The sequence below is a fragment of the Hemicordylus capensis genome, chromosome 6 (genome assembly GCF_027244095.1).
Source record: "Hemicordylus capensis ecotype Gifberg chromosome 6, rHemCap1.1.pri, whole genome shotgun sequence".
In the NCBI taxonomy this organism is placed as follows: Eukaryota; Metazoa; Chordata; class Lepidosauria; order Squamata; family Cordylidae; genus Hemicordylus; species Hemicordylus capensis.
This window is the reverse complement of record NC_069662.1, coordinates 169,543,624-169,557,895: the sequence shown is the minus strand read 5'-3', so window position 1 is coordinate 169,557,895 and position 14,272 is coordinate 169,543,624. Positions and strand designations below refer to the sequence as shown.

The window sequence follows — 14,272 nt, the reverse complement described above, 5'->3', positions numbered from 1 at the left end:
GCAGTGACAGCAGAAGAAAAGGGTTTATATATGACTACTACCTTTGATACGGGGGGAAAGAACCACCTCTGAAGGCCAAACCTTAAGCCAAACCTTATTTATTTGTTTGTTTAAAATATTTATACCCTGCCCCTCCAGTGCAATACTGCTCGGGGAGGCTTACAAAAATAACACAGACACAGATACAAGTAATAAAATTAAAATTTAAAAAAAGTCAGATTAAAAACAATTATTAGGTTCAAATTAAAACTGAAAATTATAAAAAGCTAAAGAAGCTAAAGAACCTACCAGATAACAAAAGAATGATATTAAAAAGCCTCCTTAAAAAGGTGTGTTTTAAGATGTTTTTTAAAAACACTGAGGGAGGGAGCATGGCGAAGCTCTTCAGGGAGGGTGTTCCAAAGCCGAGGGGCCACAACCGAAAAGGCCCTGTCTCTAATCCCCGACAGCCGGATCTCTGTTAGTGGTGGGGTCATGAGCAGGGCCTGAGATGATGACTGGAGGGTCCTGGCAGATTCACATGGGCGAATGCGGTCTGACAGGTACCCCTTCACATCCTCCTCCTACATTCGCAATGTGTAAACACATTCGCAATTTGTATCAGTTGGGGAGAGGGAGGGGATTAGTTCCTGGGTTTCTGGATCTATCAAACAAGGGGTGGAGAATTTAAAAGCAAGATACAGCAGATGGGGATTTGCCTTCTCCAAATGCTGCTGTCCAGACACCTATCACCCTGGTCAGGTCCCCAGTATTGTCAAATGCTATACAGAGAGCTAACAAATTCCTTGGGAAGCGCACACCACCCTTCGCCTTTCCCTTTTGGTTAACTCTGCATCTAGCCAAGTGACAGAATCCTGGCTTATCTTAAAAACTAATGTATGGGTTGTAGTAGAAGCTTTTGTGGCCTAGAGCCCACTTTGCCAGGCTTTCAGTTTCTGAGAACACAAATTATCCTTTATGTTTGCAGGTTTGGGGGGAAGTGGGGAATGTCACAAAGAATAATCAGAAACAAATGGTTAAGTGCAAACAGGGATAATTCATTCTGGGAGGCATCAGTACTCCGCTTTTCTAAAGAAACCACAGAGAAAAGTAATCCTCGCATATATACTGATTACAAGGAGGAAATTGTTCAAGTATGAGTATAACTGAGCAGGACAGAATAAGTTTCCTCCACTGAAAGTATTTAAAATGAATCTGGATGGGAAACTTTCAGGTTTGACAAATGAAAAGGTTGCTTAGTTTTCTGGGATGATGGGAAGGTAGGGGAAGGAAATGTTTGCCGGGGAGAATGGGTGGGGAGGGGTACTTAAACCCCTTCCATGCTCACTAGTTCTCCCCAACAAATATCCCTCTAGGCTTTTTCCCCTTCAAACCAGACTAACCTATGACTTTGGAACTCCATTGGGGTAGGGAATTAACGAAGATGTTTATCACTTGTGATTGTTCATTATATCGCCAGTTGCTCTCCTCCTGCCAACTGAGCAGAAAGACACCTTTAAAAGTGGTGATTCTCTTATATTTAGCAGAGGGAGAGCAACTGGCCCTATCCAGCCCTAGCACAGCATCCCTCCAGTGGCTATTGCTGGTGTCTACCTTGTGTTTCTTTTTAGAGTGTGAGCCTTTTGGGGACGGGGAGCATCTTATTTATGTATAATTTATTTTTCTTTGTAAACCGCTTTGAGAACTTTTGTTGAAGAGCGGTATATGTATATAAATATTAGTAGTGCAGTAATAGAACCTCTGTATTCAGTAGTAGTATACCTCTGAATATCTGTTCCTAGGGAAGGGGGCAAAGAGTGAGGCAGGGCTATTGCCTTCCTGTCCTCCTTGTGGACTTCTTCCCAGAGTCATCTGGTTGACCACTCTAAGAGACAGGATGCTAGGAGATGGACCTGATCCAGCAAGGCAGTCCATACATTCTTATCCTCTTGAAAAATGATTTATTTATGTATTTGTTTTTACTTTTTAGACTGCCCTTCATTAAAACAACCTAGGAGAGTATATAACAAATTGTAACAATTAATACAATAAATCCCATGAAAACAACAAATAATTAAAAACATCAATCAAACACAGAATTAAGACCAGGCTGGCCCAGATTAAGAACAGAACAGGATTCTATACTCCCCAACAAGAGACCCAGACAAATAATGTATGGAAAACAGGAGAGAGGACATGAAGGAAGTTCCACAGCCTGGGCACAATCACAGAGAAGACACTGTCCCACAAGCAGGCGAGAACCTGCAGGTAGGGGAAGATCATCTGGACACCTTCTTTGTGCTGGTCGATTCGCTTCTGCAAGTGTCCCCCACATTAATGTTACCAGACATTTGTCTCTTAATATCTGGTTCCTTAATTTCTAACATGAGAGATTCTGAGGCTAAGATCTCCTGGACCTGGAAGCACTTTCCTAAACCCAAATGTGTGGGGACAGGTTACAGCTCTTGTTAGGGAGGGAAAGAAGGCACCCTTGCATCTTGTGGATAGGAAGTCCAGAACATAGGAAGCTGCCTTCTACCGAGTCAGAGACCATTGGTCCATCTAGCTCAGTACTGTCCACAGCAGCTCCTCCAAGGCTGCAAGCAGGAGTCTCTCTCAGCCACATCTGGAGATGCCAGGGTTAGGGTGACTTGGGACCTTCTGCATTTAAGCACACAGATGCTCTTCCCAGCGTGGCCCCATCCCCGAAGGGGAATATCTCACAGGGCTCACACATGTAGTCTCCCATCCAAATGCAAACCAAGGAGGCCCCTGCTTAGCAAAGGGGGCGATGCATGCTTGCCGCCGGCCGGCGCCAGACCAGCTCTCCCCATCATTGCACACGGCGCAGGCAGAAGGGCGAGCTGGTTGTGTTGCCTGCTGTGATGATAGCAGGGGACCTCCACCGTGACCGCACACACAGGACACACTGGAGACGGCGCTGCTTCCATGGATATTGTGCACAGGCGGGTCAGAGGCGCCGCGGCGAGGAGGTACATTTCCTTCCTGCTTCTGGGCGCTGCTGGAGGAGCTCGGCAAGAGGCAGGTGCGCGCAGCGCGCTGCTGCCTCCCCGAGAGAGCCCGGGCTGGAGGGGACGTCTCCGCGCGCGCCTGCTCCACCCAGGGCCTCCCTGCGCGCTCGCCATCCATCCCTGGCCGGGCGGGGGCGCCTGCCCCCCTCCTCCCGCCTGCTGACCTCCTGCTGGCCAGCCAATAGCGGCGGCGCTGCCAGGCCGGGCGGCTCCCCCGGGACGCGCTGCGGCGCAAGAAGCCATTGTCTCCCGGCGCCCTGCCCATTGGAGGGCTCCCCGTCCAATCCAGGCAGGGAAGAGACCCCGAGCAGCGGCGGCGCGGCCGCTGCCAGCACCAATTGGCGCGGTGGACATAGAGCGGGCCGCCGAGAATGGGACGGGGGGCGGGGGCGGGGGCGCGGCGCTGGCTGGAGGCGCGCTCGCGCGCGGGGGAGAAGAAGGCAGGAGGCGAGCTTCCCCGCAGCTGCGCGCAGGCCCCTGGACGGCAGCCGCGCGCCGCCACGCACTCCTGGCCTCTGCGCGCGCCAGAAGCCGCTTGGCCCCCGCGACCGGCAGGCAGCCTGCTCCTGCGTCCCTCCTCCGGCTCTGCTTCCGTCCCCCCCCGTCCCTCTCCGGCTTTCCCCGCCGCGGCTGCGGGTGGTGCCACCTGGGCAGGGGCGCCGCGAGGAGGCGGCTCAGCCGGCGAGTGACCCAAGGCCCCCCCCCAGCCGCCGCCGCCCCCTCGTCCCAGCACCGGAGGATCCGCCCAAAGGAGGATGCCCAGCTGGATCCAGGCTCGGGTAAGGCGGCAGGGTCAGAGGGTGTCTGCCTGGCACGGCTGCCTGCCTGTGGAGTTGGGTCGCCCGGTGCTCCTTGGAGGCGGGGAGCTTGGCCGAGCTGGGAGGAGGAGGAGGAGGAGAGCTGGTCTTGGGGGAGCCGGGGTGACTTGTCCTCTTTGCTGAGCAGGGTCCACCCTGGTTTGCATTTGAAGGGGAGACCTGAATGTGTGAGCACTGTAAGATATTCTGCCCCCCTTATGGGAGGGGGCCGCTCTGGGATGAGCACCTGCTTGCTTGCATGCTGAAGGTTCCAAGTTCCCTCCCTGGCAGCATCTCCAAGATAAGGCAGAGAGAGACTCCTGCCTGCAACCTTGGAGAAGCCGCTGGCAGTCTGGGTAGACAATCCTGAGCTAGAGGGATGGAAAGCTCTGACTCAGCAGAAGGCAGCATCCTTCCTAGGTCCCTATGAGTTTTGTCCTGGAACCTCTCTCCGGTTTCCAGCATAGGACGTCATCATCATCGTGGTGTTGGTGGTAGTAGTAGAAGAGGAAGAAGAGAAGAGAGTGGCTCTGGGCACATGCAGAGTGCTGCTCAGCACCTAATAACAACAACCCAGCCACATATATGGGACTGGGGAGGGAGCCTCTGGGTGTTTCTTTCAGGCACGCTTCAACTCCAGCACCACCAATGTCAGGAATTAGGCAATGGGTCAGTTAACCAGTAGAATAAGCAATGCTTGAATTGGGGGGGGGGGCAGAGGGGGCCTGGTCTCCTTACCTTACGTGCCACCCCAATCCAGCTACTGTTTTTAGAAGTCTACAGGGAAGCCATTATCTGACTAGCGTTGCAGTGTTAGGAGATGACTCCAGTGGAGTTCATTAAGAGTTCCCCAACCTTTCTCCACAGTCTGAGCACTGCTATAAGAATCTTTCCATTCCTTCCCTCAAAGAACACACAGACACTCCCTCAAACCTGTTTTCAACATCTGAAAATGACATCCTGGCTAAAATGCCTAAAGGAAGACCTATTGAGATTAAGAAATTCTTCAGACTACTCCCTTTGAAGTGCTATTCAGTAAATTAGTCTGGATTTGCCTTGCAAACAACTGGTTTACTTAGATCCATGACTAGGATCTGCAAGAAATAACTTGACTTATGGCCCTGGTGGGAAAAGGGGTCAGAGGGGGCACCCAGCCCTACAATTCCATGAGGCAGGGCTGATCCCCATGTGGTCCTGAGGGCCAAATGTTGACCCACAAGGCATTCTTGCTCACCTGCCAGCATTCACATGCAATGTTGGGCAGGACATTCACACACGCACAGCAGCTCTTGTTGGGTGCATTCTACGCTGCATCCCTGGAAACCTACCCCATGGAATACCCCTCTCACAGAAACTAGACATCATTTTGACAAACATGCGTTGGTCCTTCGGTACGCAGGCGTCTTTAGAAAAAAGACAACTGTGGGGAGACATGATAGAGGTCTATAAAAGCATGCATGGTGTGGAGAAAGTGGAGAGAGAGAAATTCTTCTCCCTCTCCCATAACACTAGAACCAGGAGTCATCCCATGAAATTGATGGCCTGGAAATCTGAGACCAACAAACGGAAGTACTTTTTCACACAACGCATAATCAACTTGTGGAATTCTCTGGCACAAGATGTGGTGACAGCCAACCACCTGGATGACTTGAAGAGGGGTTTGGACAACTTCATGGAGGAGAGGTCTATCATCGGCTAATAGTCGGAGGGCTGTGGGCCCCCTCCAGCCTCAGGCAGGATGCTTCTGAATCCCATTTTCAGGGGAGTAACAGCAGGAGGGAGGGCATGCCCTCAACTCCTACCTGTAGGCTTCTCAGAGGCATCTGGTGGGCCACTGTGCGAAAGAGGATGCTGGACTAGATGGGCCTCCTTGGGCCTGATCCAGCAGGGCTGTTCTGATGTTCTTATAACAAAGGCCAGCTGTGCTATTCTAGTCATATGTCGCTGTTTCCCTTCTTCTAGCTGTAGTCCACTGTGCATCCACTTATTTACTTATTCCAAATACTTGTGCCCCATGCTTCAGTCCAACTTTTTGTTTTTAAAAACAAATTTTACAATATAATTATAAACGGCAAAATAAATAAAACAGGTAAAAACAAAAGCAGCAAATCCGATTCCAAAACCAAACCAAAATGTTCCAACTAAAAACACAGCAGAACAAGTAAGTTTTAACCACCTGCATAGATGTCAGTGGCAAAAGCAGGCAACCGGGTCTCCCAGAAAAGGGGATTCCAAAATCGGAAGGGCCACTGCTGAAAAGGCCCTGTCCCATGTCACGTGACAATGAGATGAATAGCGAGGCCATGGATGACGACTGTATTAAGTGGGCAGGCTCATGCAGGAAAAGGCAGGCCTTCCAATATTGTAGTCCCAAGCCGTGTAAACACTTGCCCAGTTTCTTTCTTCCTCTGCACAGCTGAGAACTGGGGGTGACAGATTGCAGCAAAGAGTACTGAATGGGTCATACCTCTGTTTGCAGTTTCCAGTGGTGTTTGAAGACATCTTGGCATATTCCACCAGGAAGGAGTGAAGGACTTGAGAAGATCCTCAGGAGCACCCCGTCGGGTGGGGATGATGAAGGAGAAGAACCTGGATGGAGACAACCAAACTTTCCAAGGTAAGTTTGTCTGTCATGGTCTGTCTGCACGGATTGTAAAGGTCACTCAGTATTGCTTTAAAAAAAAAAAATTAAAGTGCTTCTATTTCATTGGTTAGCATTGGGGCCTGGCAACATGAAGGGAGATACGAAGCAATGCCATATTGTGAGTTTGGACAACAAATTGCCTTTCATGCTCCCAGTTTGCTGAAACTGCTTTGGAAACCTGGCCAAAGAGAGTCAGAATGAGTCGAGAATGGGGGTGGAGGAAAAGTGCTTTCCACGCCTCCCGGTAGGCATGGATCTGGTGGAGGGTGGTTTGAAGGCGGTGGGAGGCATACCTTTAGGGGCGGGGGAGGGTGCCCTTACCCCTCCCGCCACATTTCCCCCACCGGCGCTCCATTGTAGAAGTCCCTGTCGGGGAGGCAGCATACCTCCCTGCCGCCCCGGTGTCCTCCTCGGCTGGAAGTTAACGGAAGTACCCGGTGCACATGTGCACACCGGGTACATGCACGCACATGCGCACCGGATATTTCTATTGACTTCCGGCTGAGGAGGACACTGGGGCGACAAGGAGGTATGCTGCCTCCCCGACAGGGACTTTTACAATGGAGCGCCGGTGGGGGAAATGTGGCGGGAGGGGTAAGGGCACCCTCCCCTGCCCTTAAAGGTACGCCCCCTCCCGCCTTCAAACCGGTGGAACCCCATAAAGGGCCTCCAAACCGGTTCTGTGCACATCCCTACCTCCCAGCTCCCGCCTCCATCCCCCATTCACAGATGAGCCTCTTCCCCTCTTCCTACCTTGACTGGAGAATTCTCATGATAGACAGTCAGGAGGGTGGCTGGCTCCCAAATCAGGGCAGGAGGAGGCTCTGCTACTCTAACCCTGATTGTGAGAACAGACCCAAAAGGGAAGCTCACTGGGCATGTGGAGCAAAACATTCTCTGTAAGGCTCTGTAAAAAAGGAACGACCCAGCTCAGGGCATTCATTTTTCTCCATCTGCTTTGCAGAGTAGCGAAGATTCAGTTGTATCAGCAGATTTGGAGTAGCGTGTAGTTTTTGCTGGGTAGCTTGCTGATGGTAATTGGATGCTTGTTTCCTATGTTTTATTTTGATTTATGCTTTTTAAAAAAATGATAGATTATGTTGTGTGGGGATGTAAGCTAGCTTAAGGGTTTGTCAGAAAAGCAGCAAACAAAGCTTAAAAGCTGTAGTTCTCCGACTTGGGTCCCCAGATGTTGTTGGACTACAACTCCCATCATCCAGTCACAATGGCTAGAGATGATAGGAGCTATAGTCCAACAACATCTGGGGACTCAATCAGTCACAAATATAAAATAGCTAAGGGAGAGCTGGCTCTGCGGGGCTTTTGACTTGGGCTGAGGTCTGTTGCTGCTGAAGTTATTACTTGATTCTGTTGCTTGGTTTTGATTCTTGTAATTATTATTTTTCTCATATTAATGTGTGTGGTGCATTGTAAGCTGCCTTACAATGGTTTGCAGGGAAAAGTGGGATACAATTAAAACACATATTTGCAGGAGTATCATTTTCATATGGTGGTGGCAGAAAGGAGCAGAGAGCAAGCACCCTAAGATAACTGGGGTTGCCATAAGATGACATGAAAGAGGGTCTCTTTGTCTTTGTTCCTGAACCACCACTGCATGGTTTTCCCCTTTAACAGCTTTTTGGGGATTTATGTGTATAGACAATGTCTTTGTTCTTGTCACTGATGTATGGAGATCTGTGTATAGGCTTGCAGGTACCGTTTATAACGTTCAGTCATCAGTTCTGTAGACTTATTGGTCAGTTTGTATTCTTACTGGATGCCGGAGACTGTTATTTTTCCTGTTCAGATGATCTTTCGCTCAGAGTAGGACTGTTAATTTAGTAATAGTTTAGTCATAAACCTTAGTAACGTTGTTCAATAAGCTTAGCAAGCCTCCGTTTCCGCTCTGTTACAGTCCGCTACGAGCTTGACAGGTAGAAACTTACCAGGCAGAATTTTACTGGCATGGAGATATGTATGAAAAAAACTTGCCCTGCTAAATAGTGTGTGTAAGGCTCTGTCAAAGCACAGGAGCAATACTGGTGGGAAAAGATGGCAATCCTAGGCCCCAAGGACCCAGACCCTCCTAGCGGAACATTTCCAAGATTCTACAGAGTCACACGTAAGGAATCAATGCTGAATCAAGTCAAACCAGAGCAAGTTATTTCAAGTAACCTGGGAAGAAGCAGTAACCCCTTTGCCCCAAGTCAAGCCTATCCTGGTTGCATAAGTAAGAATGGGTAAATGCATATACGACCTATTCATGTAACTAGTCCTTAAACATTACATATTTGTAATGAAATGAAACGGTACGCAACAAGTCTCAGTAATAGGAACACAGGAACATAGAGTAGTTAGAAGCTGCCCTCTACTGAGTCAGACCCTGGGTCCATCTAGCTCAGTATTGTCTACACAGATTGGCAGCAGCTTCTCCAAGGTTCTAGGCAGGAATCTCTCTTAGCACTATCTGGAGTTGCTGCCAGGGAGGGAACCTGGGACCTTCTGCATGCAACGCTCTTCCACTGAGCTACGGCCCCATTATCCCCTAAGAGGAATTTCTTACAATGCTCACATGTAGTCTTGCATCCAAATGCAAACCAGGGTGGGCCCTGCTTAGCAAAGGGGACAACTCCTGGCTTGTGCTGGCTACCACAAGACCAGCTCTCCTCCCATTACTATCCAGCCTGCAAAAGTACTGCTTATCTTTTTACAATCTTTCATCTCAGCATCTCAGGCATAAATTCTGAGTTCTGTCCATTGGTGTGATTCCCCAGCCTGAATTAAGCTGGAGGTCTGACAGAGTATTTCATGGATCTTGAACCCTGGACCCTTTTAGAGGTCATGGAAGCCTGTGCACAAGCGAATTACCCTTCAGCTGGCCTCTTCCTTAACCCCCCCTAATTTTCTTTTTCCAGGAGAGGATCCACGTTCAAAAAGAGTTAAGGAGGAGGAAGACATGGAGATGCATCTCAGCAGGCAGGAAGCAACTACCCAGAAGTTGCCTGGAAAGGCTGGCGAGAACGGACTCCCCCATTCCATATCTGGGAAGAACCCCTTAGACCCGCAGCAGCCTGCCTCTGGGCCAGCCAGCGACAAGAGACTGCTGATGGAGCACAGAATGGGGCATGGTCCCAGGACCCCTGCCTTTGCGATCTGCAGGTCCCAGATGGGAGATCTGCCACATTGGTGCCTGGAGTGTGGGAAGAACTTTGGCCAAAAGACAGAGTTAGAAAAGCACCAGCTGAACCATGCCAGGCAATGTTCGTACATCTGCAGTGACTGCGGAAGAAGCTTCACAGAGCACGTTGGCCTCCCCACACACCAGGCCGTGTGCCCCGCAGGGAATTCCTATAGTCACTCTGGGTGCAGGAGGAGAAGCCTGCCCCTTCCAAATGAGACTGTAGTGCAAAGGAAAGAGCGGAAGGAGCTATCCCTGCAGGAGAAGGTCCGGGTGCTGGAGATGCTGGAGGGGCCCAAGGTCTCCCAGAGTGAACTAGCAAAAAGGTTTGGAGTCTCCCAGCCCCAGATCTGCCGCATCATCAAGAACAAGGAGCGTATCCTCGCTGAGTGGTGCAAGAATGCCAACCCAGGACGCAAGCGCAAGTTGGAAGAGAAGGGTGTGGCCAGCAACACAGCCCTCTTGCAGTGGTTTGAGCGAAGCTGTGTGTCCAGTGTCTCTCCCAATGGGATGCTTCTACAAGACAAGGCCAAAAGCCTTTCAGAGGCACTAGGGAAGCCAGAATGGGATGCCGGCCTGGGCTGGTCAACGGGTTTCAAAGCCAGGCAGAAAGGACCACTTGAAAGGCCTCTCACCGAGAAACAGAATGGTGATGAGCAACTGGAGGAAGAGCCGTGGGAAAGCACAGTCCTGCCTTGTATCCTCAGCAAGTATGACCCCTTCAACATCTACGCTTGTGGCGAGGCTGGCATCTTATTTAGGGCAACCCCAGAAGATCTGGCTGTGGAGAACAGAGAGGAAGCCAAGGACCAGTTGACCGTCTTGCTCTGCACCAACTTGGATGCTTCCGACAAAAGGGATACCCTGATTGTCGGCAAGAAAGAAAAGCCATTTGGCTTCCAAGGGGTCGATGTGGAAGAGCTGCCGGTGAGCTACCGAGCCCACAGCAAGGCTTGGATGACAACAGCCATCTTTACCGAGTGGCTCCAGAAGTTCAACGAAGACATGCAGCACAAGCAGAGGACGGTGGTGCTCTTCTTAGTCCAGTGTGCTGTGCATCCCTACATGGAGCTCTCCAACATCAAGATGGTTTTCGTGCCTCCTAGCTCTCCCCAGACCCATCCCCTTGAGCAAGGGGTTATCCAGAATTTTAAATGCCATTACCGGAGGAGGATGCTAACCCGCCTCCTTGTGGTGCTTGACAGTCAAGCCTCCGCATCAACAGGCAAACTATCTAAGCACCTGACGCTTTTGGATGCTGTCCATATGATAGCCCAGGCCTGGTCAGAGGTTTGCCCACAGACGATCACTAACTGCTTCCGAGCAGCTGGCTTTGGCCTCAGTCCCCGCATCCTGGCTCCTCCTGTGGATGTGGTCCAGGCACTAGGGTTCATGAACCAAAAGCAGTTTGAGCAGTTTGTGTTGGTGGATGAAGGGCTGGAGTGCTTTGGGGACCAGGAAGAAGCTGCTGAGATGGTCAAAGAGTGTCCAGAACCAACATGCGGAACAGCAGAGGATGAAGAGAAGGCGGAGGATCTGCCTTTGCTGACCTGTCCCTCGAAGACAGAAGTCATGGAGAGTCTGGCCAAACTTAGGCGCTATTTTGAGTGCCACTCGGTGTCGCCGACCATGTTCCAGTTGTTCTACAAGCTGGAAGACATGGTCCATGGGATGTCTCTGGCTAATATGCAAGCATTACGAGCCTGGAACAAAGAATGACTCAAAGCCATAACTTGAAATCTAGCTCTTCGTACATGTCCTCACTTTTATGTATGTTCCTATGAATCCACAGAGGCCTTTTGGGCAATTTGATGTGTTTAGTCTGGACAGTGACCAAGTAGTTTTGGAAATTAATCCTGAGAATGGTCTTTGCCTCTTCCCCCACCACCACCACCCCGTCCCCCCCCGAAATTGGTAGTTTGCAGGTAAGAAGCACTGAATTGTACGAGAGCTCGATGCAGCTCCTCTGAAAGACCTGTGGGGAGAGAGGAATAACTGATGGGGTCTTTTTGCACTCCAGCTTATACAGAGAGCCTCCCCTTCTGACCAGCCGCACTCTGGGAAACTGCTAACGCAGGAGAGTCCTAGATGCCTTTCAGAATCACCCAGGGTTTTCCCTGTTGGAAGACTTGTGGCTGAGAACATATCTGCGGGAGACACATTTGCTAGGAAGCCACCACCCTTGAACTCCCCAAGGCAGTGGTTCTCTGAGGAGACGGGTGCTTTGCCTTCACCCCACTTGCCTTCATCTTCCCTGCCCCTTGGCAATGGGTCAAGGGCTCACACCCATGCTCTCTGCCTCCAGCACGAGTGGTTTCCTCCAGTTTAAAAGCCATGGATTCATATCTTGTCATCATCAGCACAGGCTTTTATTGCTACCTCCTCTCTAGCACTGAAGCTCATTCCTGGACAGAAGGAGGTGGCACTGGGTGCGAAGGCTCAAGGATTTCTTCCTTAAATTAGAGGGATTCTTGTAAGGAATGTTGTGACCCCTCGTGCTAAGGACATTATGGAGAAGAATAAGGAGAGAGAGAGAGAGAAGCCAGAACCTGCAGCAGGGGCAGGGAGGTGCATAGGAAGCTGCCATATACTGAGCCAGACCATTGGTCCATCTAGTATTGTCCACACAGGTTGGCAGGGGCTTCTCCAAGGTTGCAGGCAGGTGTTTCTCTCAGCACTATCTGGAGATGCTGCCAGGGAGGGAATGTGGAACCTTCTGCATGCAGGTGCTCTTCCCAGAGTGGTTCCATCCCCTAAGGAGAATATCTTACAGCAGGGCTTTCTAACCTTGGGTCACCAGATGTTGATGGACTACGACTCCCATCACCCCCAGCCATGTCCATTGTGGCTGGGGATGATGGGAGTTGTAGTCCATCAACATCTAGGAGCCCAGGGTTGAGAAACCCTGTCTTACAGTGCTCATGCATGGTGTCTCCCATTCAAATGCAAACAAGGCAGGCCCTACTTAGCAAAGGGGACAATTCATGTTTGCTACCACAAGACCTGCTATTGTGAGGGCTATTGATACAAGGCTCAGTGGGGACTGCAGGATGACAGCAGAAATTGGATGAAGGGGCTCCTCTGCAGTTTGCCCAGAAAAGGGGTCATGGAGTCCCCAGGGCAAGAACCAGCCTTTCCCGTCTGGAAACATCTATGGCCACCGTTGCTCTCTCTGCTCCTGATACTGCAACTGCTTGCACTAGTGGCCAAGACCATTTGTAGATTGCAAGCCCTTTAGGGCAGGTCCATCCAAGCCTCCTACCTGTGATATTTTGCTTGTGCCATGACCTACATCCAAACTCATGCTGCACTCATGGAAATATGTTCTGCCTGCACAGGGGGGCGGGGCTGGTTTTTGGCATCCCCCCTTCCCACTGCAACCCCATCTCCTCTGCAAATACATCCCTGAGGGTTGTGGGACCTCCAGGGACATTTTTCCAGGAGAGACAAGGGGCTGTGGAGGGAAGGGAGGATTGCTGAAAACTCCCTCCCCCTGTGCAATGGGAAATTGAACTTCAGCAAGTGCTGCATTCATTTGGATGTAGGGCACTATATAGGTGTTGGCACAAAGGAGGGGCCATATGTTGGTGGTAAGGCACGTGATTTACATGGAGACCAATCCCTAGCATTTCTGGGAAGAGCTGGAAGAAACTCATTTCTGCCTGAAACCTTGGAGAACCACTCTCCGTCAGCAGATACAGTATGGAGACAAATGGACCAATGGTCTCACTCAAAAGCAGGTGACTTCATACGATTGTTCTGCACCATTGCCAACAGATGGGATCCAGTTCTAACATGACTCTTCTGTCTTGTGCTGGCCCTGTGGAAGCCAGTGGTACCAACATGGACGAACACTACAAAATGGATCGTGTAGAAGAACCAAGAATATCTGAGAAAAGCTGTCTATATGGAGGACAACAGGAATCTCATGGTTTCCACACAGAGTGGAAAGTGTTTATGACGAAGGGTTCTCAAGCTAATTTAAAACATTTTCTTGGTCTTTATTGGAATCTCTGACTAATCCAATGTCCGCGATCTCATTCATGGATCTCATATCTATATATCTCATATAGATATAAGCCTCTCAACTACCAATAAATTGTTAAAATGTCTATGCCTACATAGAATGTTATGTTGATGTTTATTTTCAAATGGAAAAGCTACTGGAGCACAACAATTACAGCTTCATGAAGAGTGTTACATTTGGTGTATTTATCTTACAGAAAGATAAACTTAAATACAGCAGAGGCAAAAAATAAATTCCTCAGGAGAAACAAGGCAGGACCTGTTCCAACAGGTATAAAAATAACATCTAGATTTAGATGTGAAGTTGCAAAGTACATTAAAAAGCAAAAATATTTCTTCAGTGATTCAGATTACTAATTACACAGATGTCATTTTTGGGATAGATTTAGTCTGGTAGTCTCCAGACTACCATGGAGATCAGTGTGGGATCAGTGCAAGTGGTATGTGGCTCGTAGGCAAGCTAAATGAGTGGACCAGAGACCTAGAAAAACCTAGCAGGCAGTGTTCTCTCTACATTTTTTCATCTGTGTGCAGAAAGAATTTTGTTCTGGGCAGCAGTAGCAAGGCATTACATGTGCACATGCATTCAGAGTGGGGCCTTCCTGATTCAACCTGA

The 14,272-nt window shown here is 49.8% G+C and overlaps 1 protein-coding gene across 2 annotated transcripts; it reads left to right on the top strand.

Annotated features, from left to right (window-relative positions):
• The first annotated feature begins 2,847 nt into the window (after positions 1–2,847).
• LOC128331735 (tigger transposable element-derived protein 3-like) lies at positions 2,848–13,750 on the top strand. Of its 2 annotated transcripts, none has more exons than XM_053265532.1 (3): positions 2,848–2,972; positions 6,288–6,425; positions 9,368–13,750. In XM_053265532.1, exons 2-3 carry the CDS (start codon positions 6,380–6,382, stop codon positions 11,347–11,349), a joined length of 2,028 nt encoding a protein of 675 aa, XP_053121507.1. In that variant the 5' UTR covers positions 2,848–2,972; positions 6,288–6,379; the 3' UTR covers positions 11,350–13,750. The 2 variants fall into 2 exon arrangements, with proteins under 2 accessions (XP_053121507.1, XP_053121506.1); XM_053265531.1 differs by lacking the exon at positions 2,848–2,972 and adding an exon at positions 3,426–3,790.
• The last annotated feature ends 522 nt before the right edge of the window (positions 13,751–14,272 follow it).